The sequence below is a fragment of the Pseudophryne corroboree genome, chromosome 1 (genome assembly GCF_028390025.1).
Source record: "Pseudophryne corroboree isolate aPseCor3 chromosome 1, aPseCor3.hap2, whole genome shotgun sequence".
Taxonomy (NCBI): domain Eukaryota; kingdom Metazoa; phylum Chordata; class Amphibia; order Anura; family Myobatrachidae; genus Pseudophryne; species Pseudophryne corroboree.
Window position 1 is genome coordinate 820430765 of NC_086444.1, and position 27166 is coordinate 820457930.

The 27166-nt window shown below is 43.1% G+C and overlaps 1 protein-coding gene across 1 annotated transcript in view; it reads right to left on the reverse strand.

Annotated features, from left to right (window-relative positions):
• Positions 1-27166, reverse strand: part of DNAH6 (dynein axonemal heavy chain 6) — a 679574-nt gene that overhangs the window by 82225 nt on the left and 570183 nt on the right. The window contains exons 63-66 of the mRNA XM_063919567.1: positions 22696-22859; positions 14417-14607; positions 13751-13911; positions 5534-5622 (exon numbers count right to left, since the gene is read on the reverse strand). Of these exons, the coding sequence (XP_063775637.1) occupies positions 5534-5622; positions 13751-13911; positions 14417-14607; positions 22696-22859 (605 nt within the window). The remainder of the gene's footprint in view (positions 1-5533; positions 5623-13750; positions 13912-14416; positions 14608-22695; positions 22860-27166) is intronic.

The window sequence follows — 27166 nt, forward strand, 5'->3', positions numbered from 1 at the left end:
CCACAGGTATGGATGGATAGTATACTTGACGACACAGAGGTAGGTAGAGCAGTGGACTACTGTATCGTACTGCTATATATAGTTATACTGGTGGTCAGCAAACTGTGCAAAACTGAAATGCACCACAGGTATGGATGGATAGTATACTTGACGACACAGAGGTAGGTAGAGCAGTGGCCTTCTGTACCGTACTGCTATATAGTATATACTGGTGGTCAGCAAACTGTGCAAAACTGAAATGCACCACAGGTATGGATGGATAGTATACTTGACAACACAGAGGTAGGTAGAGCAGTGGACTACTGTATCGTACTGCTATATATAGTTATACTGGTGGTCAGCAAACTGTGCAAAACTGAAATGCACCACAGGTATGGATGGATAGTATACTTGACGACACAGAGGTAGGTAGAGCAGTGGCCTACTGTACCGTACTGCTATATAGTATATACTGGTGGTCAGCAAACTGTGCAAAACTGAAATGCACCACAGGTATGGATGGATAGTATACTTGACGACACAGAGGTAGGTAGAGCAGTGGACTACTGTATCGTACTGCTATATATAGTTATACTGGTGGTCAGCAAACTGTGCAAAACTGAAATGCACCACAGGTATGGATGGATAGTATACTTGACGACACAGAGGTAGGTAGAGCAGTGGCCTTCTGTACCGTACTGCTATATAGTATATACTGGTGGTCAGCAAACTGTGCAAAACTGAAATGCACCACAGGTATGGATGGATAGTATACTTGACAACACAGAGGTAGGTAGAGCAGTGGACTACTGTATCGTACTGCTATATATAGTTATACTGGTGGTCAGCAAACTGTGCAAAACTGAAATGCACCACAGGTATGGATGGATAGTATACTTGACGACACAGAGGTAGGTAGAGCAGTGGCCTTCTGTACCGTACTGCTATATAGTATATACTGGTGGTCAGCAAACTGTGCAAAACTGAAATGCACCACAGGTATGGATGGATAGTATACTTGACAACACAGCTTGACAACACAGAGGTAGGTAGAGCAGTGGCCTTCTGTACCGTACTGTTATATAGTATATACTGGTGGTCAGCAAACTGTGCAAAACTGAAATGCACCACAGGTATGGATGGATAGTATACTTGACGACACAGAGGTAGGTAGAGCAGTGGACTACTGTACCGTACTGCTATATATATAGTTATACTGGTGGTCAGCAAACTGTGCAAAACTGAAATGCACCACAGGTATGGATGGATAGTATACTTGACGACACAGAGGTAGGTAGAGCAGTGGCCTTCTGTACCGTACTGCTACTGTATATAGTTATACTGGTGGTCAGCAAACTGTGCAAAACTGAAATGCACCACAGGTATGGATGGATAGTATACTTGACGACACAGAGGTAGGTAGACCAGTGGACTACTGTACCGTACTGCTATATATATAGTTATATTGGTGGTCAGCAAAATTCTGCACTGTCCTCCTACTATATACTACAATGCAGCACAGATATGGAGCGTTTTTCAGGCAGAGAACGTATAATACTGGTGGTCACTGGTCACTGGTCAGCAAAACTCTGCACTGTCCTCCTACTATATAATACTGCTGGTCCCCAGTCCCCACAATAAAGCAATTAGCACACTGAGCACAGATATTTGCAGCACACTGAGCACAGTCATATATGGAGCGTTTTTCAGGCAGAGAACGTAGATATTTGCACTTGCAGCACACTGAGCACAGATATTTGCAGCACACTGAGCACAGATATTTGCAGCACAATTTGCAGCCCACTGAACATAGAAACTGAGAGGACTCCAGCCACGTCCTCTCACGATCATCTCCAATGCACGAGTGAAAAATGGCGGCGACGCGCGGCTCCTTATATAGAATACGAATCTCGCGAGAATCCGACCGCGGGATGATGACGTTCGGGCGCGCTCGGGTTAACCGAGCAAGGCGGGAGGATCCGAGTCTGACTCGGACCCGTATGAAGTTCGGGGGGGTTCGGATCCCGAGGATCCGAACCCGCTCATCACTAGTGTAGATACGCCTCTCTAGATCATCGGCCACCTGGTGAAGAGGTAGCCAACCTCTTCGATAATGCAAACGCTAGTATGTAGATTCTACCAGGTAGGCGCTCAGAACCACAGAAACGATCCAATAAAATACAAATATTTATTACAAACAGCACATTAAAAAACAATAAAAAACAAATGTCATATAGTAAGCTAGTTATTGCACTTGCAAAAGTATACTCCTTATGTGGTACAATATTAGCATCCCTGGGATTATCAATATATTAGTATACAAGATGCTCAAAGCGTATATTTTCAAACACCCTTGATGTATTTAATGCAGTTCTGTTGGTATCAAGAGAGCTGTATGGTGCTACTGACCAAGTGAGAACAGCTAGATTAAATGAAATAAGCTTGCATATAGAGAGGCATATGTCCATTCAGCAGTTCATCCCAGTCACTTCAAATTTACCAGTGGAATAGTATGTGCACAGGTTAACTGAGTGCTCCACAGTAGCTGGTTAGTGAGTATTATAATGTAGCCAAAAAAAGATGTAACTGTTGGCTTTGCTGATGAATAGTATGCAGTTGATATCAATTAGTATTGTTAATAAATGCCCGCAAAGTGTCAGTATACAGAAATACAAATTTGCCGTTGAGTATACCTGTCAAATTTTCCGAAGCTTTCTCGGCAGTACATAGTCCCTCTAAGCATACAGTAGTTCCTAGCCATAGGTGCAGCGTCCATAGCAACCGCTGCTTGTAGCATCGATACCCAGGCGGAGGTGTCAGCTGTGTGTGGCCGTACACTGTCAGACAGTGAATTCAGCGGCGCAGGTTGCCGTAGCTGTGTTCAGGTCTCAGGCAGTGTCAGAAACCGCTACTCGTGCCTGCTCGTTGATGTGTAGTGATGTGAGCAGCACAGCGGTAGTCACTGTAGCGGTATGTGCTCGATCGTGGTGGGCATTCAATATCTATGAACCACGGTCCGATCCCAGAGAGCCTCTAGTACTGTTTCCTCTAGGCGTTTCTCCGCACACGGGCTGCTTCGTCAGGAGGCAGAATGAACATATGCCTCACTATATGCAAGCTTATTTCATTTAATCTAGTTGTTCTCGCTTGGTCAGTGGCACCATACAGTTCTCTTGATACCAACAGAACTGCATTGAATGTTTCTGCCTGATACATCATAAGGGGTGTTTGAAAATATACGCTTTGAGCATCTTTTATACTAACATATTGATAATCCCAGGGATCCTAATATTGTACCACATAAGAAGTATACTTCCAATTGTAAAGTGCAATGGAATATGCTGCGCTATATGAGAAACTGTTAATAAATAATAATAAATTGGAGAGCAAAATGAACCCTACAGCACACACATTTCTAGTTGCATACAAAGTCCATGCACAACGCGGAAGACATCTGATGGAGGAGTCTATTTTTTTTGCTTTTAAATGAAACTAGCCAAAAAGGGAACATGCACAGTTCTAAATGAACAAATATGTAATCAGGCTGAGAGAGGGTTTTAAAACAGTATTCTGGAAAGACAATGACGTATTCATATTTCAAAGCTAAAGACTTTAATACTGAAAGGATTATTATAATGTTTGCCTCATCTGATGAAAGGGTATTTAGCTGAGCTGCTGATAACATCTAGCGTCTCATTCAGCAGCATTATAGAGGCATAAAAGATGCCAGGCCATTCAAAAATCACTCTAGCGAAAGCATTTCTATGTACATGCTAAATTGAGAGCATAATACTTTCCTACAAAATAGACTTAAAAGCTGGCAGCACGAGTGTCACACTGGTAAACAGATGAAACAGTAATGACTTCAGATGGAAGGTGTCACTGGCAGTTAGAAGTTAGTTAAATCTGGAGAGCATGTGACAGCATAAATATAATATATTCTGCGCGCATCTTTAAAACAGTATTTTATTTTTCAGCACATACCCTGTGCTGTGTTTTAGGATTACTTATTGAGCAATGTATTGCTTGGTAAATATTACAATGAAGCAAGCTGGTTTTTTAGGTTTTGTGGCATCCTAGAACATAATGAGTGAATATATTATATTGCGGCAGATGCCAATAAAATATTTCCCTGGAGAAAAGAATAAACCTATGAAATGTACAAAGATCAAGCAATTTGGCTTTCTTAAGGCTCATTAACACAAATCCAATTAATATATGTGCAGCTTTCAGCAGATATTTGTTTGCCGTGCAAAAGGTTTAGGACAATGCTATAATCACGTCCATTCTACATAAGATTAAAACAAAAACATGGTATTCTATATTTGAGTCTAAAAAATAAGAATTACAAATTTCCTACCAAAGCTTTGGTTTCCAACAGTTACATTATATTTTGTCTGTATGTAGAGCAATACCCACGTACAGTACAACATGAGATGACAGTATCACATATTTATATCAGAGTGATGACACATTACTTTTGTAAAATACTGTACATATTTTGTGTTATGCGGCATGCAGAGGGTCAGATTCAAACCCAGTGGCTAATTGTCAACCCTGACTTTGGAGTCTATTTACTAAGCCATGGGCAGTTAAAGTGAACGGAGGTAAATCCCAGCAAATCAACTCCTAACTATCATGTTACAGGCTGTGTTTGACAGGAGCTGATTGGCTGGTACTTTGGGGTCATTCCGAATTGATCGTAGCTGTGCAAAATTTTGCACAGCTACGATCAACTTTCCTGACATGCGGGGGGATGCCCAGCACCTGGCTAGTCCGCCCCGCATGTCAGTCCGGCCCCCCTCGCAGAAGTGCAAAGGCATCGCACAGCAGCGATTCCTTTGCACTTCAGGAGTAACTCACGACCAGCGCAGCTTTAGCGTGCTGGCCCGGAGCTACTCCTCGCTCCCTGGCCCGCAGCGGCTGTGTATGACGTTACGCAGTCACTGTGGCCCGCCCCCCGTTCGGTCCGGCCACGCCTGCGTTGGCCGGGCCGCGCCTACGAAACGGCGGCCAAATGCCGCTGTTTCGCCCCCTCCCGCCCATCGATCGCCTCAGCCTGTCAATCAGGCAGAGGCGATCGCTGTCCTGCTACGGCCTTCGGCTGTCCCGCAGGCGCAAGTGCACAGAGGCGCAGGCGCATGCGCAGCAGGGACTCGTTCACTCTGCTGCATGAAAACGCAGCGAGCGAACGGGTCGAAATGACCCTTTTTATCTCCTTCCAAGGCTTCGTAAATAGACCCCTTTGTCAATTAGGTTCCGTATCCATGTGCGCTAATCCCCAGTGGATGCGCTTAATGAAAATTTTTCCTTGTAGCCTCAGGAGCTGCAAGAAAAAAATCTGCGTTAAAAGCATCTTCTAGGGCTTATACGTGGGGTAACCCATAGATTCTGGCACTTAATGTGGAATCTATGGGTGAATGCACATTACCCGCAAGTTTACCTCACATAGAAATTAGCTAATAATTAAAATGATCGCACTACATTGCGGGGAATATGATTCTATAGAAAACATACTGTCATCATATGAGTGATAATAAACACATAATCTCACCTTTACAGAATTCTGAAGAACAGTGACAGGGAAAGTTCTGCTTGGCATAGAGCTTAAAAACAGCCTGAAGTTCTCGTTCATGGAAACATCTGTAACACAGAGCACCCATTTTATTATAATTTAGATATTAAAAGCAATGTTTCCCAACCTGTTGTGATAAACCGTGTAAACCTATTGCATACAATTATTCATAACACAACTTTAAAATAATATTGCCAGTCTTAGCAAGTAACAAATGTGTTTAGACTGTGGCAAAGGCTGATTTGTATCCCACAAAGCCCATTCAGGAGTAACTGTAACAGCTGTACGGTACCCAATTCATTCCCAATATATGATTGTATAAGGGACCAAAATCTATTGACCTCTGCACTTACAATACATACAATTATAGAGGTCAGCACCAGAAGCATGACATTTATAACAATGAGTCTTCTGACATCCCCATGAGGAAATGCAATTTAGGAGTTGCATAAGAGCGATGTAATAATTTATAATGCATTTCAGCATATGATGCAGAAATAAGCGGTTTATCCAACATATTTTAAAGGTTTTGTGCTTACCACTAAATTATTGTATTTCATCCAGCATGATATTCACCTGGCATGACACACTGAGAATCAATAACCTAACTCAAGGGGGTGTGGTATTGAAAGTCGACAGTAACTAGGTCGACAATGTCTAGGTCGACCACTACTGGTCGACAGTAACTAGGTCGACAGGGTGTCTAGGTCGACAGGGTCTTTAGGTCGACATGTTCTAGGGCGACAGGTCAAAAGGTCGACATGAGTTTTTAATGTTATTTTGGTGTCGTTTTCTTCGTAGAGTGATCGGGAACCCCAATTAGTGCACCGCGTCCCCTCGCATGGCTCGTTTCGCTCGCCATGCTTCGGGCTCCGCTACCGCTTCGCTCTGCACAGATTACCGTTCCAATCGTAGTCCACGTGGATCGTTAAGTATGAAAAGGTTCAAAAAAAGAAAAAAATTGTGAAAAACTCATGTCGACCTTTTGACCTGTCGACCTAGAACAAGTCGACCTAAAGACCCTGTGGACCTAGACACCCTGTCGACCTAGTTACTGTCGACCAATAGTGGTCGACCTAGACATTGTCGACCTAGTTACTGTCGACTTTCAGTCCGGATCCCACTCAAGGTGGAATCAGTTACCTTGCTCCCACAAACTACAGTACAGTACATGTTAATTGGAAAGGCTCCATGCTGGTCCTTCTTTTCCCATAATACTTACTTAAAATGGTAATATTTTTTAAATCAAGTACTTTTTTATTGAATTTTCAATAAGGTAACAATAAACAAAACAAATACGTCAGCCCCTACATTTCAGTCATATAAGAAGTACAACATAAAACAGTGCAGGACAGAATAAAAAATATGTAGCATAAATATAGCACAAACAAGCAAACTAGAAATAAAAATACAGCCTACGAATCTAAAGCATATAAAGTAAATATGAAAATTGTTGCTACTGTATAACAAAGGTATCAATTACAGTACCAATATGGTAACATAATAAAATGGTAATATTTAATTATCTGTAGACAATTTCCAATGACAAAATGCAGTTTAAAGGGAATGTAATTTGGCCTTTTCCAAGGAAAATAAAATTAGATGGATTGCCACAAGCAAAGCCGAACCTGTCAAGTGTCACTTCAATATTCCCACATCTCTACTTCCTTCATTGAGCTTTTAGAGAAGCCTGTCAAGTCACTGATCTCACTCCGAAATAGAATGTCAACTACAGAGCCAGTGAGATGTGGCTGGGAAAGTCATATAACTGAGAGTATTAACCCACTATTCTCTGGGTCTCTCGCAATGCAGTTATAAGAAAAACTTTGTCCTAATATTAGAAATTGGGAAACGTTGGGTGTTACGAGTCAGACCCGTTCATCACCATATTGCGCAGAAGAACTGAGGTGAACTGTTTCCTCACTTACCACTGGTGCCCACAACACCGAAGTTTGAGGGGATGGAAGAGAGTTAGGAGTGGACTAGTCACATAACACATCAGCTAAAGTAAGTATACTGTACCTTGGCCTATGTGGTCAGGTCTCCTTTGTGAACACACTACAACTCCAATTGTAAGCTCCCCAGGGGCAGGGACTGATCTGAATGGCCAAATATCCTCTGTAAAGCACTGCAGATTATGTGTGCGCTAAATAAATAGCTGGCAAAAAATAATAAATAAATAAAGCCTATCTCAGTGCACCAGATCCCAGGTGATTCCGCTATTCAAAGTGTCTTATTCGCATAAATAAAAAAAACTGGAAGTGACAAAACTACATTAATGGCTTGCACTGATCAATTTGATGTGCGACATTTGTGTATCTGTGTGCGTGAGTCTGAATCTGTGTAAATAGGGCTCAGATGAGTGCAGCCATGACTTTTACTCATTCCGTTGTGCTTCATTAGCGACTTTGGACGTATTTAGGGTATTTAGGGGTGGGGCCTAATGCTGTGAAGTAATCAGGTAATGTCTCTCCTGCTCACTCCTCCCCTCTCTCTCCTGCTCATTCCCACTCCCACTCTCTCAACTCCCCCTCTCTCTCCTGCTCATTCCCACTTCTTCTCCCCCCCCCCCCCCCGGTGTCTCCCTCTCTCCTGCTCACTCACTCTCTCCTGCTCACTCCCCCTCCCTCTGTTTTCTCTCTCCTGCTCACACTCCCTCCTTCCCCCTGCTCTCTCTCTCTCTCATGCTCACTCCCCCCCCCTCTCTCTCTCTCTCTCTCATGCTCACTCACCCTCTCTCTCCTGCTCACTCCCCCTCCATCTGTCCCCATCTCCAGGGCCGAAACTAGGGGGGGGGGGGGGGCTAGGGGGGCATGTGACCCGGGCGCTGGACTTACTGGGGCGCTGTCCTGCACAGTCCATAATTGCCGAGACTGAATCGCGGAGCTCATTGTGTGCACAGCGTGTTTCACAACCATGCCCCCAGGCTCACTGAAAAAGGAGGTACTGCAGAGACTGCAGCAGTGCTTTTCACAAAGAGGGATGGGCTGGTGTTACCAGAGGACTCCATTGGGCAGGAGATGTCACACAGTGATATCCGCCCACACTGTTCCTCGCCCCCTTCTCCTCTTCCCCCGCAGCAGCCACTGGAGGTGGTGGTGGCGGTAATCCCCACCCTCCTGTCTCTCCTCATTGCTCGGCCATTTCTGTTTCTCTCTTCTCTGTTGGCGGGGTGGGAAGCTGTAGTTGCCCCCTTCCCCCTCATACTCCCTCCCCATCATCCCGGCCTGTGATCAGGGCTGATCATCTGGGGACCCCATGCGGCGGCGTCTCACGGAAGTGCGGCTACCGTCCCAGCTTGTGTGCCAGCCGCAGTACTGTCTCTGTGTGTTGCGCAGAGGACGCAACAACAGCAATGCCGGAGAACCAGGCGGGAGGATTCCTGAAGAAGAGACAGGTAATGTGTGACCCTACCACACATACAGACGCAGGTCCCTGCTACTGTACCTTCACAAAGGGGGGTGTGGGGAGGAGCCGCTGCCCTCTATGTGGACAGACACTGCTGCCAGCACACCCACTGAGGGCAGGCTCTAGAAACCTGTTCTCCCTGCCCTGGGACTCACCAGATATGTTGCTGTGTTATAAGTTTGCACCATCCATTAGTCCTGTGCACTGTCAGCCTCCCTGCTGAGACATTGTGCTGCACCTTATGCGGGCTGGAGTCCAACACACAAAATCTTTTTTCAAAGAGCTTAATTGTTGAATTTATATGGAAACTACTAGGTGGTGCAATGTGAATCAGAGGCACTACGTTTGGTGTAATGTGAACAAGATTGTTTTTACTGTGTGGCATAATTGGAATTGGGGGTACTATTGTATGGCCTTCAGCATGTTCTGTCCCTTTATTAAGTAAGTGAGGTAGGGGGGATGGATATAAAATTTCTGAAATGGATTGGGGGGGGGGGGGGGAGCCAAATGACTACCATGCCCCGGGCGCCAAAAATCCTAGTTTCGGCCCTGCCATCTCTCTCCTGCTCACTCCCCGTCCCTCTCTCCCCCTCTCTCTACTGCTCACTTTCCCTCTACCTCGCTCTCTTCCTAACACTCTCTCACTCCCTCTCTCTCTGATACTGTCTCTCTCACTATCTCTCTGTCACTTCCTCTCTTTCTCTGAATCTTTCTCTCTCTCTGTCACACACACACTATCTCTCTGTCTGACACCCCTTCTCTCTCCCTCTCTGTCTCTCTCTGACACTCTCTCTCTTGTTCCCTTCTATTTCTCTCCCTTCCTAACACTGTCTCTCTCTCTCTCTCTCTCTCTCTCTCTCTCCTGCTCGCTCCCCTTCCTCTCTCTGACACTGTCTCTCTCTCTCTCCCCCTGACACTGTCTCTCTGTGATCTCTCTCTACCTGTCACCATCTCTCCCGCTCTCTCCTCCTGACACTGTAATTCTCTCTCGTGCATACTATTTCTCGCTCTCTCTATGACACTGTATTGCACTCTCCCAGACGCTGTTTCTGTCTCCCTGACTCTTTCGCTAAGCCCCTGAGGAATCCCGTTTTGGTTGAAACAGCTGTTGGGCCATGGCTACCAGATTGTGCTTCACATGGATTTTTCTTGAAGAATAAAACTCTTTTCACATTCATCTAAACCATGAGTGCTGATAATTTCTTTTTCTAAACTGTTGAAAAAGTAAGTGTAAATATATATATATATATATATATATATATATATATATATATATATATATTTATTTGTGCTCATAAGTTTACATACCCTAGCAGAATTTGTGATTTTCTGGCCATTTGTCAGAGAATATGAATGATAACTCACAAACTTCTCTTTCACTCATGGTTAGTGGTTGGGTGATGCCATTTATTGTCAAACAACTGTGTTTACTCTTTTTAAATCATAATGACAACAGAAACTACCCAAATGACCCTGATCAAAAGTTTACATTCCCTGGAGATTTTGGCCTGATAACATGCACACAAGTTGACACAAACGGGTTTGAATGGCTACTAAAGGTAACCATCCTCACCTGTGATCTGTTTGCTTGTAATCAGTGTGTGTGTATAAAAGGTCAGTGAGTTTCTGGACTCCTGAAAGACCGTTGCATCTTTCATCCAGCGCTGCACTGACGTGTCTGGATGCTGAGTCATGGGGAAAACAAAAGAATTGTCAAAGGATCTGCGGGAAAAGGTAATTGAACTGTATAAAACAGCAAAGGGATATAAAAAGATATCCAAGCAATCGAGAATGCCAATCAGCAGTGTTCAAACTCTAATTAAGAAGTGGAAAATGAGGGATTCTGTAGAAACCAAATCACGGTCAGGTAGACCAACAAAAATTTCAGCCACAACTGCCAGGAAAATTGTTTGGGATGCAAAGAAAAATCCACAAATAACTTCAGCTGAAATACAGGACTCTCTGAAAAAAAGTGGTGTGGTTGTTTCAAGATGCACAATAAGGAGGCATTTGAAGAAAAAATGGGCTGCATGGTCGAGTCGCCAGAAGAAAGCCATTACTATGCTAATGCCACAAAGCATCCCGCTTACAATACGCCAAACAGCACAGAGACAAGCCTCAAAACTTCTGGAACAAAGTCATTTGGAGTGATGAGACCAAAATTGAACTTTTTGGCCACAACCATAAATGTTACATTTGGAGAGGAGTCAACAAGGCCTATGATGAAAGGTACACCATTCCTACTGTGAAACACGGAGGTGGATCGCTGATGTTTTGGGGATGTGCGAGCTACAAAGGCACTGGAAACTTGGCCAAAATTGATGGCAAGATGAATGCAGCATGTTATCAGAAAATACTGGAGGAAAATTTGCACTCATCAGCCCGGAAGCTGCGCATGGGACGTACTTGGACATTCCAACATGACAATGATCCAAAACACAAGGCCAAGTCGACCTGTCATTGGCTACAGCAGAATAATGTGAAGGTTCTGGAGTGGCCATCTCAGTCTCCTGACATAAATATCATTGAGCCACTCTGGGGAGATTTCAAATGTGCAGTTCATGCAAGACAACCCAAGAATTTACAGGAACTGGAGACTTTTTGCCAAGAAGAATGGGCAGCTTTACCATCTGAGAAAATAAAGAGTCTCATCCACAACTACCACAAAAGACTTCAAGCTGTCATTGATGTTAAAGGGGGCAATACACGGTATTAAGAACTGGGGTATGTAAACTTTTGATCAGGGTCATTTGGGTAGTTTCTGTTGTCATTATGATTTAAAAAGAGTAAATACAGTTGTTTGACAATAAACGGCTTCATCCAACCACTAACCATGAGTGAAAGAAAAGTTTGTGAGTTATCATTCATATTCTCTGACAAATGGCCAGAAAATCACAAATTCTGCTAGGGTATGTAAACTTATGAGCACAACTGTATATATATATATATATATATATATATATATACAGCCATATTGTACTTATTAACTGCTAGATAAAAAAAATAAAAACACAGATTGGACTTGTAGTGATCATGCTGCTAACAGTGAAATATGTACTTATATACAGTATATAAGCACTACACTATGCTTGACTGTAAAATGTACTCATATAAATAAACTACAGATATAACTTTCAATAATCAGCTGGATTTGCATTTGTGTTCACAAGCTGATCATTAGGATACAGTAGTTGGTCAAATGCAACTAAAACGGCAATGTGCACAGTGACAGCTGTAACTGCCCATTAATAAACTTCTGTTTTTCAAAAACGTGTAATACTTAGGTAAATCAGGCAGTATCAGTCATTATGTTGGTCACATAGAATGTGTCATGCTGGTCATACATAAAGCTATATTGGATAACTGTCTCCATAATTCCATTTGTGTGCCCGCTAAATAAGCAGCATGTCCGAAAATAAGCAATTCCAAATCAATCAGATTTAAACATCTGAAAATAAAATCCACAGATAACCTCAGATCTCCATCGTATCTTTCCAGATTTATACAATATGTCTACTCATATGGGTGACCAAATTGGAAATGGATGCTATAAATCTGTGGTAGGCTTGTCCCTTCTAAAGCAGCTTTAATACAATCAGATGTGGCTCAGCCTAGCTGTACTAAAAGATCCTTTCAAGGTTCATCATAATGCTGTACATGTAACCATGTAAGAAAGCTTTGTTGAGAAAATTACTATTTAAGATATACAGAAAAGGAAGGCCTTTAAATATGAATGAATCACAATAAAAATAACAGGATGATACAGTGTAATAAATAGAAAGCAAAACCATTTTGTCTTATCAGCCCAAACTGAAAATGTCTATCATGCACGCATTTACAAATGTAATAGTATCCGGACTCTAGGTCGACAGCACTTAGGTTGACACCCATTAGGGTGATGCCTATTGGTCGACAGTGACTAGGTCGACATCAGAGGTAGGTCGACACTGCCATTAGGTTGACATGAACAAGGTTTACATGAGTTTTTCACAATTTATTTTATTTTTTTTACTTTTTCATACTTTACGATCCACATGGATTACGATTGGGAACGGTAACCTGTGCTGAGCGCTGAGGTAGCGGAGCGAGGCACCGTGCCCGAAGCATGGCGGGAAAAGCGAGCCATGCGTTGGGACACGGTGCCCTAATTGGGGTTCCCGGTCACTTTACAAAGAAAACGACACCAACAAAAACATAAAAAACTCATGTCAACCTTTTTCCATGTCGACCTACTGGCCTTGTCGACCTAGTCACGGTCGACCAATAGGCGTCGACCTAATGTCTGTCGACCCAAAGTCCCATACCCAAATTTAATATGCCCAGTATATAAATTGCTTATGTCTTAGTCAAGTTTGAGATTATGCTCGGCACTCACCAAGACCTTCTTCCTCAGTATGTTACAACTCCCCTACCTCATCAGCACTCACAAGTCACACAATGTCTATGGGAACAGAGGAGTGATAAAGAAACACAATCGTTTTGCCAGATGTTTAGGCTGATAAAGCAAATTTGAATAACGCCAATCATCTTTTTAATTGATATCAAATTGTCTGTACCTGCTTGCTAAGATATATCTTTCATATACATTTATTTCTTACTTAATTCTTTTCATATCAACATTATTTTGTATGGATATCCACTAATTAATAAGTTTAATATAAGGCATAATAAATACATATAATACCCATAACATAAAAATGTTATATAACATAATCTAAAGTTTGTGTTGCTAGTTGGCATTTTGGTAGTCAGATGTAAAATGCGCGAGCTTATTTTATGGGCACATACTTGGTTCAGTAAAACTTTTGATAAGTTCTTCCATTGGCAACATCCATGACACAGCTAGATGGCAATTCTGTAGAAAAATCCAATTCCCGCTCTTCATGGCGTCCTTTACCATACTTTCTGCGATTGGCCCCTGTCCTTGACCAAGAGAAATTGACTGTACCCTACAAAGAGTTGGCAAGAAGCCCATTAATATAATTTACCAATTAAAGCTGATTATTAAGAAATATGTTTTATATATTTGGTGAAAACATCAAAATATTTTTAATAAATCATGTTTTGTGCTGCAAGATACAACCACAAACAGAGATATTTACTATAGGAACAGTTCACCGATAACATGTAATAAATAGGATAAATTACATTTTATTATTCATAGTTTTAAAGTTTATTTCCATAACTTTAAAATATGGGACATTTATTATTACTGCCTGCCTCAGCTGAGATCTGCAGACAGAATAACTTTATCTTACAATTAATTCAAATGTATTATTTCCAAACATGAATTGTTTCCGCCAGAATATAACTACAGTAGCTACTTACAGTATAACTCTAATTTTCGTGAATGTCAAATAACATAATAATAATAATTCTGAGTAACTTTGAAAGACTCAAGCAGTCATAATCAAGAATTCAACAGTATATAGTAAATATAAAAATCAGTTTTACCGTTCTAAGTATCCTTTTTCTTTGGCAAATCTTTGAAATGCTCCCATTGGGTCTGATCCCGTGCTTAGTATAAAAACTAAAGGCGTAGTGGGTGACATGTCTTGGTAGAGGGTAGCAAGATCAACGGGAGGGTTCTCAATGAATTTCTTCCCCAGATTATTAATCACAAATTCTGTGATAGCGAAAACGACCTAGAATTTAAATACAATTATTATTTATGAACATCAGAGACAATAAATAGGCACAAATTATTAACCGATATGGATGTAGAATGCAGTGAGTGCCCCTGAGTTATAAGTGTACAGTATGTGATAGTTTACAGATGTTAGAATAATGTTACATTATGTTTTGTGACATGAATTGTACTGGCACTATTCAGCTACTGCTAACATGAATTTTATTCATACATATTTTGTTTTCCGGAATGTGTATCCATATTAGTATTCACTACTTTATAGGTTAGAGTTTCAGTTTACTTCCTGAGAGAATACATAACACATTTACGAAAATGAAATAATTCTACTATTTTGCAAATAATCAACATAGTTTGCAAAAGCTGAGCTTTAATATAAACTGAATATTAAATATGCTAAAATGTTCTTTCAGTTGTTTGCTTTAGTGTCTGAATGTTACCATTACCTAATCTTGGGGCTGGTAATTAACTGGCAATTCAAGAAAATATGGTTGCAAATACAAAATCAAGAGAAAATGCATTTCATTATACAAGTGTTTGCAGACTTCATTTTTGTGTAAAGCAAACTAGTTTCCTTACCAATGTAATATGTATAACGTGGTTTGTCAAGCTCTAGCCTATACACTAAAGTGAGGAATTGACTGCTCACTTAAATGGGGGTTATTGGCTGTACTTTTTCGTGATTGTGTCTGTTTGGACTGTACATGTGCAGCTGCGAGCCATGTTTTTACCCTGGGTGACAGAAAGCCTAGCTTCACCCCTGTGACTATTATGTTCTTCTCAAGATCTTTTTGTGACATCAGGCATGTCAAGTGGTCAAAGTATGCAGGTACGCTCGGGTATGGAGTACCCTTAAGAATTTGGCAGCAGGTATGCACTACCACCCACTTTGAACACCTGACTGCCATTACCGCAATTATAATGCGCTGCCGAGCAACAAGACCATGGTGTTCGGTAGCATGGTGGCGCCTACCACTTTGTCATGCCTACAGGGAGTGCAAAGGTGACATCATGAGATCACATTATGCTTCCTCTCCTGGTGGGCTAGGCTGACACGAAGAGAGGAGCCTGGGGACTGGGCTGGGTGACTTTTCCCGCAGTTTTCAGCTGTTTCCCTTCACTCCGCTCAAGTGACGCATCGGCACTGAGCAGCTTTTGTTCTTCATATGCTGGGCTGCTGGGCATGTCTCTGGCTTCACTGTGTGGGGACACTACTATATAGGGGTATATGCAATTGCGGTCGAATTCCCGTACTTTCCGACAAAAAAACGGACTTTCAAAATTCGACTTTTTGAAATTCGACTTTTGACAAATTCGACTTTTTTGCAATGATACACATGCTGCAATTCGACCAAAGTCTATTCAATTCAAGTTTGGAAATTCGACAACAGTGCTTTTAGACAGCAAATTCGTCATTTTCAATCCGCCACACTTTGGAGGGTGAAACCAATAAAAAAAATTTAAAACATGTTTTTTTTGGTGTTTTTTTTTTTTGGTAATAGCATATATATTTATACTAGAAGGGATTAGGTACATGTCTTTTTTGGAAGCACAAGTATTATTTATATATTTAATTTTTTTTTTTTTTTTTTATAGCTGGAACGGTAAAATCAAGGAAAAAAATGGCGTGGGGTCCCCCCTCCAAAGCATAACCAGCCTCGGGCTCTTCGAGCTGGTCCTGGTTCTAAAAATGCGGGGAAAAATTTGACAGGGGATCCCCCGTATTTTTAAAACCAGCACTGGGCTCTGCGCCTGATTCTGGTGCAAAAAATACGGGGGACAAATAGAGTAGGGGTCCCCCGTATTTTATACACCAGCATCGGGCTCCACTAGCTGGACAGATAATGCCACAGCCGGGGGTCACTTTTATGCAGCGCCCTGCGGCCGTGGCATTAAATATCCAACTAGTCACCCCTGGCCGGGGTACCCTGGGGGAGTGGGGACCCCTTCAATCAAGGGGTCCCCGACCCCAGGCCACCCAAGGGCCATGGATGAAGCCCGAGGCTGTCCCCCCCATCCAAGGGCTGCGGATGGGAGGCTGATAGCCTTGAGAAAAATGTCAGAATATTGTTTTTTCCAGTAGTACTACAAGTCCCAGCAAGCCTCCCCCGCAAGCTGGTACTTGGAGAACCACAAGTACCAGCATGCGGGAGAAAAACGGGCCCGCTGGTACCTGTAGTAGTACTACTGGGAAAAAAATACCCAAATAAAAACAGGACACACACACCGTGACAAGTACAACTTTATTACATACTGCCGACACACACATACTTACCTATGTTGACACGCCGACTGCCACAGTCTCCGACGATCCGAGGGTACCTGTTAAAAAATTATACTCACCTTCCAGCATCCAGAGATAAATCCACGTCCAGAGTATAATCCAGGTACTTGGCAAAATAACAAAACGCAAAAACCCGTGCCAGCGGACTGAAAGGGGTCCCATGTTGACACATGAGACCCCTTTCCCCGAATGCAGAGACCTCTACGTGACAGCTGTCACTGAAAGGTCTCTTCAGCCAATCAGCGAGTGCAACGTCCTTGCACTCTGCTGATTGGCTCTGCGCGTCTGAGCTCAGACAGCGCATCGCAAAGCCTCTCCATTATATTCAATGGTGGGAACCTTGCGGTTAGCGGTGGGGTCACCCGCCGGTCAGCGGCTGACCGCGGGTAACCCCCCCGCTGACGGCAAAGTTCCCACCATTGAATATAATGGAGAGGCTTTGCGATGCGCTGTCACAGCACAGACAGCGCACAGCCAATCAGGTGAGCGCCACGTAGTAGCGCTTCCTGATTGGCTGAAGGGACCTCAGTGACAGGAGTCACGTGGGGTCCCAGCACATTCGGGGAAAGGGGTCTCATGTGTCAATATGGGACCCCTTTCAGTCCGCAGGATCGGGTCATTGCGTTTTTTTTTTTTGCCAAGTACCTGGATTATTTTCTGGACGTGGATGTATCTCTGGACGCTGGAAGGTGAGTATAATTATCTTTTATTTTCAGGTATCCGTGGATTCTACTTGGAGAAGAGGACCGACTGCTTCGTGTCAACATAGGTAAGTATGTGTGTGTCTGCAGTATGTAATAAAGTTGTACTTGTCACGGTGTGTGTGTCCTGTTTTTATTTGGGTATTTTTTTTCCAGTAGTACTACAGGTACCAGTGGGCCCGTTTTTCTCCCGCATGCTGGTACTTGTGGTTCTCCAAGTACCAGCTTGCGGGGGAGGCTTGCTGGGACTTGTAGTACTACTGGAAAAAACAATATTCAGACATTTTTCTCAAGGCTATCAGCCTCCCATCCGCAGCCCTTGGATGGGGGGGACAGCCTCGGGCTTCACCCCTGGCCCTTGGGTGGCTGGGGGGGGGGACCCCTTGATTGAAGGGGTCCCCACTCCCCCAGGGTACCCCGGCCAGGGGTGACTAGTTGGATATTTAATGCCACGGCCGCAGGGCACTGTATAAAAGTGACCCCCGGCTGTGGCATTATCTGTCCAGCTAGTGGAGCCCGATGCTGGTGTAAAAAATACGGGGGACCCCTACTCGTTTTGTCCCCCGTATTTTTTGCACCAGCATCAGGCGCAGAGCCCGGTGCTGGTTTTAAAAATACGGGGGATCCGCTGTCAATTTTGACCCCGGATTTTTAAAACCAGGACCAGCTCGAAGAGCCCGAGGCTGGTTATGCTTTGGAGGGGGGACCCCACGCCATTTTTTTCCGGGTTTTTCCTCGTTTTTTTAATTTGCGGCAAAATCCGGCAAATCGGCCGTTTTTCGCCCGCGGGACTGTCGAATCCGTTTTTCATTGAATATGGTGAATTCCGGCAGCCACCTACCGGAATTCACCTGTCGAATTGTGTCGAATTAAAAAACTGCGATAATTTGCCGCGATTCGCCGTGAATTGCATATACCCCATAGTCTATTATTATGGGGCATTACTATATATTTCCATTATTATGGGGGCATTACTATATATTTCTATTGTAATGTGGACACTACTATATAATTCTATTATACCAAGGGCATTACTACAGTATATATTCCTGCTATAATGGAAGAATTACTATATATTGTTATTAAGTACGATATATATTTATTATACTGTTAGCATTACTATTTACTGCTATTATACTGGGGGTATCACTATATATTTCTATTGCAATGTGGGACACTACTTTTTAGGGGTATATTCAATTGCTGTTGGAAACTGCCGTCTTGTCGGCAGTTTCCGACAGGTTTAGGTCGGAAGGGATTCCGACCTATTCAATGGCGGCTGTTTTTTTCCGACAAGTCAGGAATTCCCACCTTGTCGGAAAATACGTGGATTGTCGAATTAATCCGACATGTTTTGGCCCCGGTTCAGACAATGTCAATGCAACTTTTTTAAAGTCGGATTGACATTGTCGGAACCGGGGAGATGAGACGGGGGAGCGGGGACACGTAATGACGGCGAGCATGTGATGGGGACCATGTGAGGAGTGGGGACAGGTGAGTAGTGGAGTGTGGATGGGTGAGGAGAGGAGCGGGCCGGGTGAGGAGAGGAAACAGAAGCAGCACGGATGGACACTGACGCTCAGCATAGAGGACCCGCCCGCCGGACGTGACAGCACGGGGTTTGAGTGGCGTCTGCCTCCACAGGTACTTGTGACAGTTATCGGGAGCAGCCAAATCCGACAGTCGGATTTGGCCGCTCATTGAATACTGACCTGTCGGATCCTTCCGTCGGAAAGGATCCGACAGGTATTGAATACATCCCATAGTCTATTATTATGGGGCATTACTATATATTTCTATTGTAATTTGGACACTACTATATATTTCTATTATACCAGGGGCATTACTACAGTATATATTCCTGTTATAATGGAGGCATTACTATATATTGTTATTAAATTGGGGGCATTAGGATATATATTTATTATACTAGGTGCATTACTATTTACTTCTATTATACTGGGGGTATCACTATATATTTCTATTGTAATGTGGGACACTACTATATAGTCTATTATTATGGGGCATTACTATATATTTCTATTATTATGGGGACATTACTATATATTTCTATTGTAATGTGGGACACTACTATAGATGTCTATTATTATGGGGCATTACTATATATTTCTATTGTAATGTGGACACTACAATATAATTCTATTATACCAGGGGCATTACTACAGTATATATTCCTGATATAATGGAGGCATTACTATATGTCGTTATTAAATTGGGGGCATTACGATATATATTTATTATTATACTGGGGGCTTTACTATTTACTTCTATAATACTGGGGGTATCACTATATATTTCTATTGTAATGTGGGACCCGGAATGTAGTTGGAATCCTGGCGGTCAAAATCCCGATGTTCAAAATACCGATTTAGGAATCCCGACTGCCAGAATACAGCACCGCCACAGCTATTCCCACTCGTGGGTGTCCACGACACCCACGGGTGGGAATAGAACCTGTGGCGAGCAAAGCGAGCCACCGAGCCCGCAAGGGGCTTCATTCCACTTGCCCCCCTGCCGGCATTCTGACAGTCGGGATTCCGGCGTTAGTATTTTGACTGTCGGGATTCCATACTCAACATATGGACACTACTAAATATTTTTATTATTATAGGGGCATTACTATAAAAAAAAATTGTAATGTGGACACTACTATATATTTCTATTATTATGGGGCATTACTATATATTTCTATTGTAATGTGTGACACTACTACATATTTCTATTGTAATGTGTGACACTACTATATATCACTGCTACAGTATATATTACTGTTATATTGGGGGCATTACTATGTATTTTTATTAAACTACAATATATTTCTACAATACAATATATTGTGTATATATATATATACAATATATACAATATATTGTATATAACTTCAATATATTTCCATTATACTGGGGGCAGTACAATATATTTCTATTAAACTGGGGTTATTACTATATATTTCTAATATACTGGAGGCATTACTATATATTTCTAGCCTTGACTCCATAGTGCAAAGAAAATGGGCTGTGCCCCTAGTGTAATGTAACTACTCCCCCTAGTGTCATGTGGCCACACCCCCTCATGACACATGACCACGCCCATTTTTCCGGCACACTCAGTACCACTAAGAAAATATTTCTACTTGCACCACTGGGCATGTCTATGGAACTCCTTATAGATACAGTATCAGATATAAGTCTTCTTAGCAGTTATGGAACTTCATAGTAAATAAGGGGGCTACATAAATTAAACAGACATAGGACTTTATGCATATCAGGTATAGGGTTTCATGGGCCTGCTACATTTCAAAAATTGATTTTCATTGGCTATGAAGTCTTTTTTACTAGTTATAGAGAAATATTTTTTATTATAAGACATTGACATAAGGATTTTAGTAGCTCATTAAGTTATTATCTGCCAGACTCTGTTGCTAAGTTTGGATACTGTGGCTGTATTACAGACACTATAGGTGCCCATGCATAATACATTCTATCAGCGAATTAGGGAGGTAATTCAGAAATTCAGACCCGATTGTAGCAGCAAATTTGTTAGCAGTTGGGCAAAACCATGGGGGTCATTCCGAGTTGTTCGCTCGTTGACGATTTTCAAACTAAAAACTAGCAGATTTGCTGTGGATTCTGCTGCGCTTTTCAGTCGCTCTGCTGATCGTAAATGATTGACAGGAAAGGGACGTTTCTGGGTGGTAACTGAGCGTTTTCCGTGAGTGTGCTAAAAAACGCAGGCGTGTCAGGGAAAAACGCGGGAGTGTCTGGAGAAACAGGGGAGTGGCTGGCCGAACGCAGGGCGTGTTTGTGACGTCAAACCAGGAACTAAACGAACTGAGCTGATCGCAATCTATGAGTAGGTCTGGAGCTACTCAGAAACTGCAAAGAATTATTTAGTAGCAGTTCTGCTAATCTTTCGTTCGCTATTCTGCTAAGCTAAGATACACTCCCAGGGGGCGGTGGCCTAGCGTGTGCAATGCAGCTAGCGAGCGAACAACTCGGAATGACCCCCCATGGCCCTCATTCCGAGTTGTTCGCTCGCTAGCTGCTTTTAGCAGCATTGCACACGCTAGGCCGCCGCCCTCCGGGAGTGTATCTTAGCTTAGCAGAAGTGCGAACGAAAGATTAGCAGAATTGCTACTAAATAATTCTTTGCAGTTTCTGAGTAGCTCCGGACCTACTCACAGATTGCGATCAGCTCAGTCCGTTTAGTTCCTGGTTTGACGTCACAAACACGCCCTGCGTTCGGCCAGCCACTCCCCCGTTTCTCCAGACACTCCCGCGTTTTTCCCTGACACGCCTGCGTTTTTTTGCAAACGCCGGGAAAACGCTGAGTTACCACCCAGAAACGCCCCTTTCCTGTCAATCATTTACCGAACAGCAGTGCAACTGAAAAGCGCCGCAGAATCCACAGCAAATCTGCTAACTTTTTAGTTAAATAACTAAGTGCATGCGCCCTGCGTGCCCTGTGCATGCGCATTTTGCAACAAATCGCAGCATAGCGAAAATCGTCAACGAGCTAACAACTCGGAATGACCCCCTATATGCACTGCAAGGGGGCAGATATAACATGTGCAGAGACAGTCACATTTGGGTGGGGTGTGTTCAAACTGATATCTAAATTGCAGTGTGAAAATAAAGCAGCCAGTATTTACTCTGCACAGAAACAAAATAACCCACCCCCTTGGTCATTTAAGACCTACAGTATTAGACTTCAAATTCCAGCATCTGGATGGGCAGACTTAGATACTGTATCTTGTGTGCTTTGTTGCTGCTTGTGGGGTGCAGAGCTAGGGGAAATGATTGCCTCATTTGTCCCCTTCCTATCCAGGAGCCGTTACTAAAATATATGGGTCCACAGGCATTGATGATCCCTATAAATATCTGGAGTTTTCTAGCAATGAGTGTGAATGCTGGTCGGACAGTAAATGCATCTGTACGTGTGTGGGAGGCCCACATTCTTGCGTTTACATGCCTTTATTGGAAGTTTATGTAGCTGTACACATGTTGGAGTCTTTTGAAAGTACATATTCATCTTTTGCAACATTGATAAACAAAATTTCCAGCTGACAATAAATACTTACCTTTTCTTCGGCTACACTTTTAATCAGTATCAGCTTCTGAAATAAGTTAAGCATCTCATCCCATGATCCAGGCACCATTTCATTTTCTTTCCCAGATTGCTTACTGGAGGTCTGTGTGTTATAGCCGTCCCACGAACTGGGATTAATCTGAATTTCAAGGGACCCTGGGAAATAGAAACAAAAGATTAAATTAAATGATTGCTTGTTACTTCAATAAAATATTAGGGTTAATTATATAACTGTACAGGAAGCAGAATGCAGTGTAAAGTCAGGAAACTAATAATGTACTTAGACCTATGATGTACACATGACTAAGATTTTACATGGGAGGTTTTCACCTCCACTATTACACATAACATTTATATCCTATACATACACATACAGTACACACTAATTGTACTTACAGTATGTAGGAGCACATTGGCTAACACTGTTACCTATCAGAGCAAGGAGCCTGATTACAACCAACGTGCTATCTGCAAATAGCATGCTATGAAAATAAAGTATTGTAACAAATACAATATATATATAGTCCAAACATAGACACTCTCCAGACTTTAGCAAGCTTTTTAAGGTATTTTTAATCCAATACTCACAACACAGAGATGCAAGGCTTTTTTAATTGCATGGCAGTGAAATAGCAGCGACGTTTCGGTCCCTCCGGACCTTTATCAAGCTTTCCATCATAATATGCCCATAAGAGATCCACATCAGCAGAGTTAGTTACAGCGGAAGTATCATACCCCATTACTGGCTGCCTTTTAAATGCTCAAAATGCCGCCAAAGCATGCTGAATCCCGGCGTGCGTTCCAACCATCAATTGGAACGCACCCAGACCTAATTCCGGTTCCGGTCAACCGCACCCGGCGTGATACGCATGCCGAGGCCGGACATACACAAACACATTTTACGCACCGCACGAACACCACTCCCACAGCTCACAAGTACATATATCCCCAGCCGCAATGCATAGCACAACTAGGCACGTAACGTACCAGCACATCAGTGCAGCTAAATAAACAAATCAACAGCGCCATCCATGGCACAAAGCGGTATAGCAAGCGACAGTACACATGTATAGGCATTTAAGAGCAACCAAGAGGCAGCCAGCAAAGCTCAATGTTAAATATCCAAAAGACATTAATAATACATAAACAACAAAACATACACACATATAATTAAAAATATATACTGTTAAAGATATACTAAGTGGTGGAGCCCATAGAGTGTAACATAATGGTAGATAACCATTCTAAAAAATAGAAAAAAATATATATATAATATTTCTATAGAGACGCCAATTTAGCTAAATCAGGAAATTTTTCAGATTAATTTGCTCATTCAAGCCCCTAGGGGCAATTGTGTCCAACCGGAATATCCATTCAGATTCACGTTTGTGCAGTTCAAGGATCCTATTACCCCCTCTAACTGAAGGGGGAATCCAGTCAATGATCCGGCAACGAAGCATAGGAATCTGATGTCCCACCTCCATCCAGTGCCTTGCCACCGGTTTATCCGACTGGCCTGTCTCAATCGCTTGTCTTATAGAGTATCGGTGGTTTGCCATTCGTTCTCTAAAGCAACGTTGCGTCAAGCCAACATACACCAGCCCACATGGGCATACAATCAGGTAAATCACATGGTCCATAAGACAATGGAGACGATGTTTAATATATATCTGAAGCCCACTATGTGGGTGGGGAAAGGATGCACCAGGAATTAAGGATCTACATGTCGTACAGTCAGAACACTTGAAGCAACCTTTGCGGGCAGATTTCAGCCATGTTTCCCTTTTTCCTTTTTCAGGATTCAACAGGGGGCGCATAAGGAGCTGTTTTAAATTCGCACCGCGGCGATATGCCATCATTGGCTGTTGTTGTAAGTCTCGCCCCAACTTGGTGTCGGAAGCAACAATTCTCCAGTTCCTCCTAAAGGCTCGTTTAACACAACCCGCTCTGTCATCATATTTACTACAATATATCATTCGACTTTTCAGTCTGGCATCCGATGACCCAGAGGGGTGAATGATTTTATCACGTGCCTTTTTAAGACATTCTTCAATCATCTTATGGGCATAGCCACGCTCTTTAAAGCGTACTTTCATCTCATTAATCTGTTGCTCCGCAAGTGCCTCATCCGTGTTAATCCGAAGTATCCTCATAAATTGTGATATAGGTAAGATTGCCTTTAAACTAGGTGCATGGTGGCTCGTGGATTAGAGCAAACTGTTCCTGTCAGTCTCTGTCCGAAAAAGCGTAGTGCACAACCCTCCGTTATCTTTGTAGACTGTGACATCAAGAAAATCAATTTTAACATCCTCTATCCTGGCCGAAAATTTTACTGGCGTCTCTAAGTTATTTAAGGTGGTCACCATCTGCCAAAACTCAGCCGCTCCCCCAGACCAAAGCAAAAAAATATCATTGATAAATCTGTAATAACATTTAATATAGTCACCAAATACAGGTAAATAAGATTTTACTTACCGATAAATCTATTTCTCGTAGTCCGTAGTGGATGCTGGGACTCCGTAAGGACCACAGGGGGATAGCGGCTCCGCAGGAGACAGGGCACAAGAATAAAAGCTTTAGGATCAGGTGGTGTGCACTGGCTCCTCCCCCTATGACCCTCCTCCAAGCCTCAGTTAGGATACTGTGCCCGGACGAGCGTACATAATAAGGAAGGATATTGAATCCCGGGTAAGACTCATACCAGCCACACCAATCACACCGTACAACTTGTGATCTGAACCCAGTTAACAGTATGATAAAACGAAAAGGAGCCTCTGAAAAGATGGCTCACAACAATAATAACCCGAATTTTTGTAACAATAACTATATACAAGTATTGCAGACAATCCGCACTTGGGATGGGCGCCCAGCATCCACTACGGACTACGAGAAATAGATTTATCGGTAAGTAAAATCTTATTTTCTCTGACGTCCTAGTGGATGCTGGGACTCCGTAAGGACCATGGGGATTATACCAAAGCTCCCAAACGGGCGGGAGAGTGCGGATGACTCTGCAGCACTGAATGAGAGAACTCCAGGTCCTCCTCAGCCAGGGTATCAAATTTGTAGAATTTTGCAAACGTGTTTGCCCCTGACCAAGTAGCTGCTCGGCAAAGTTGTAAAGCCGAGACCCCTCGGGCAGCCGCCCAAGATGAGCCCACTTTCCTTGTGGAATGGGCTTTTACCGATTTTGGCTGTGGCAGGCCCGCCACAGAATGTGCAAGCTGAATTGTACTACAAATCCAACGAGCAATCGTCTGCTTAGAAGCAGGAGCACCCAGCTTGTTGGGTGCATACAGGATAAACAGCGAGTCAGATTTTCTGACTCCAGCCGTCCTGGAAACATATATTTTCAGGGCCCTGACAACGTCAAGCAACTTGGAGTCCTCCAAGTCCCTAGTAGCCGCAGGTACCACAATAGGTTGGTTCATGTGAAATGCAGAAACCACCTTAGGTAGAAATTGAGGACGAGTCCTCAATTCTGCCCTGTCAGAATGAAAAATTAAGTAAGGACTTTTATATGATAAAGCCGCCAATTCTGACACACGCCTGGCTGAAGCCAGGGCTAACAGCATCGTCACCTTCCATGTGAGATATTTGAAGTCCACAGTGGTGAGTGGTTCAAACCAATGTGACTTTAGAAAACTCAACACAACATTGAGATCCCAAGGTGCCACTGGAGGCACAAAAGGAGGCTGTATATGCAGTACCCCTTTTACAAATGTCTGAACTTCAGGCATTGAAGCCAGTTCTTTCTGGAAGAAAATCGACAGGGCCGAAATTTGAACCTTAATGGACCCTAATTTTAGGCCCATAGATAGTCCTGTTTGCAGGAAATGGAGGAAACGACCCAGTTGAAAATCCTCTGTAGGGGCCTTCTTGGCCTCACACCACGCAACATATTTTCGCCAAATGCGGTGATAATGTTTTGCAGTTACGTCCTTCCTGGCCTTGACCAGGGTAGGGATGACTTCATCTGGAATGCCTTTTTCCCTCAGGATCCGGCGTTCAACCGCCATGCCGTCAAACGCAGCCGCGGTAAGTCTTGGAACAGACAAGGCCCCTGCTGGAGCAGGTCCTTTCTCAGAGGTAGAGGCCACGGTTCTTCCGTGAGCATCTCTTGAAGTTCCGGGTACCAAGTCCTTCTTGGCCAATCCGGAGCCACGAGTATAGTTCTTACTCCTCTCCTTCTTATGATTCTCAGTACCTTCGGTATGAGAGGCAGAGGAGGGAACACATACACTGACTGGTACACCCACGGCGTTACCAGGGCGTCCACCGCTATTGCCTGAGGGTCCCTTGACCTGGCGCAATATCTGTCTAGTTTTTTGTTTAGACGGGACGCCATCATGTCCACCTTTGGTTCTTCCCAACGGTTTACTATCAGGTGGAAGACTTCTGGGTGAAGTCCCCACTCTCCCGGGTGGAGGTCGTGTCTGCTGAGGAAGTCTGCTTCCCAGTTG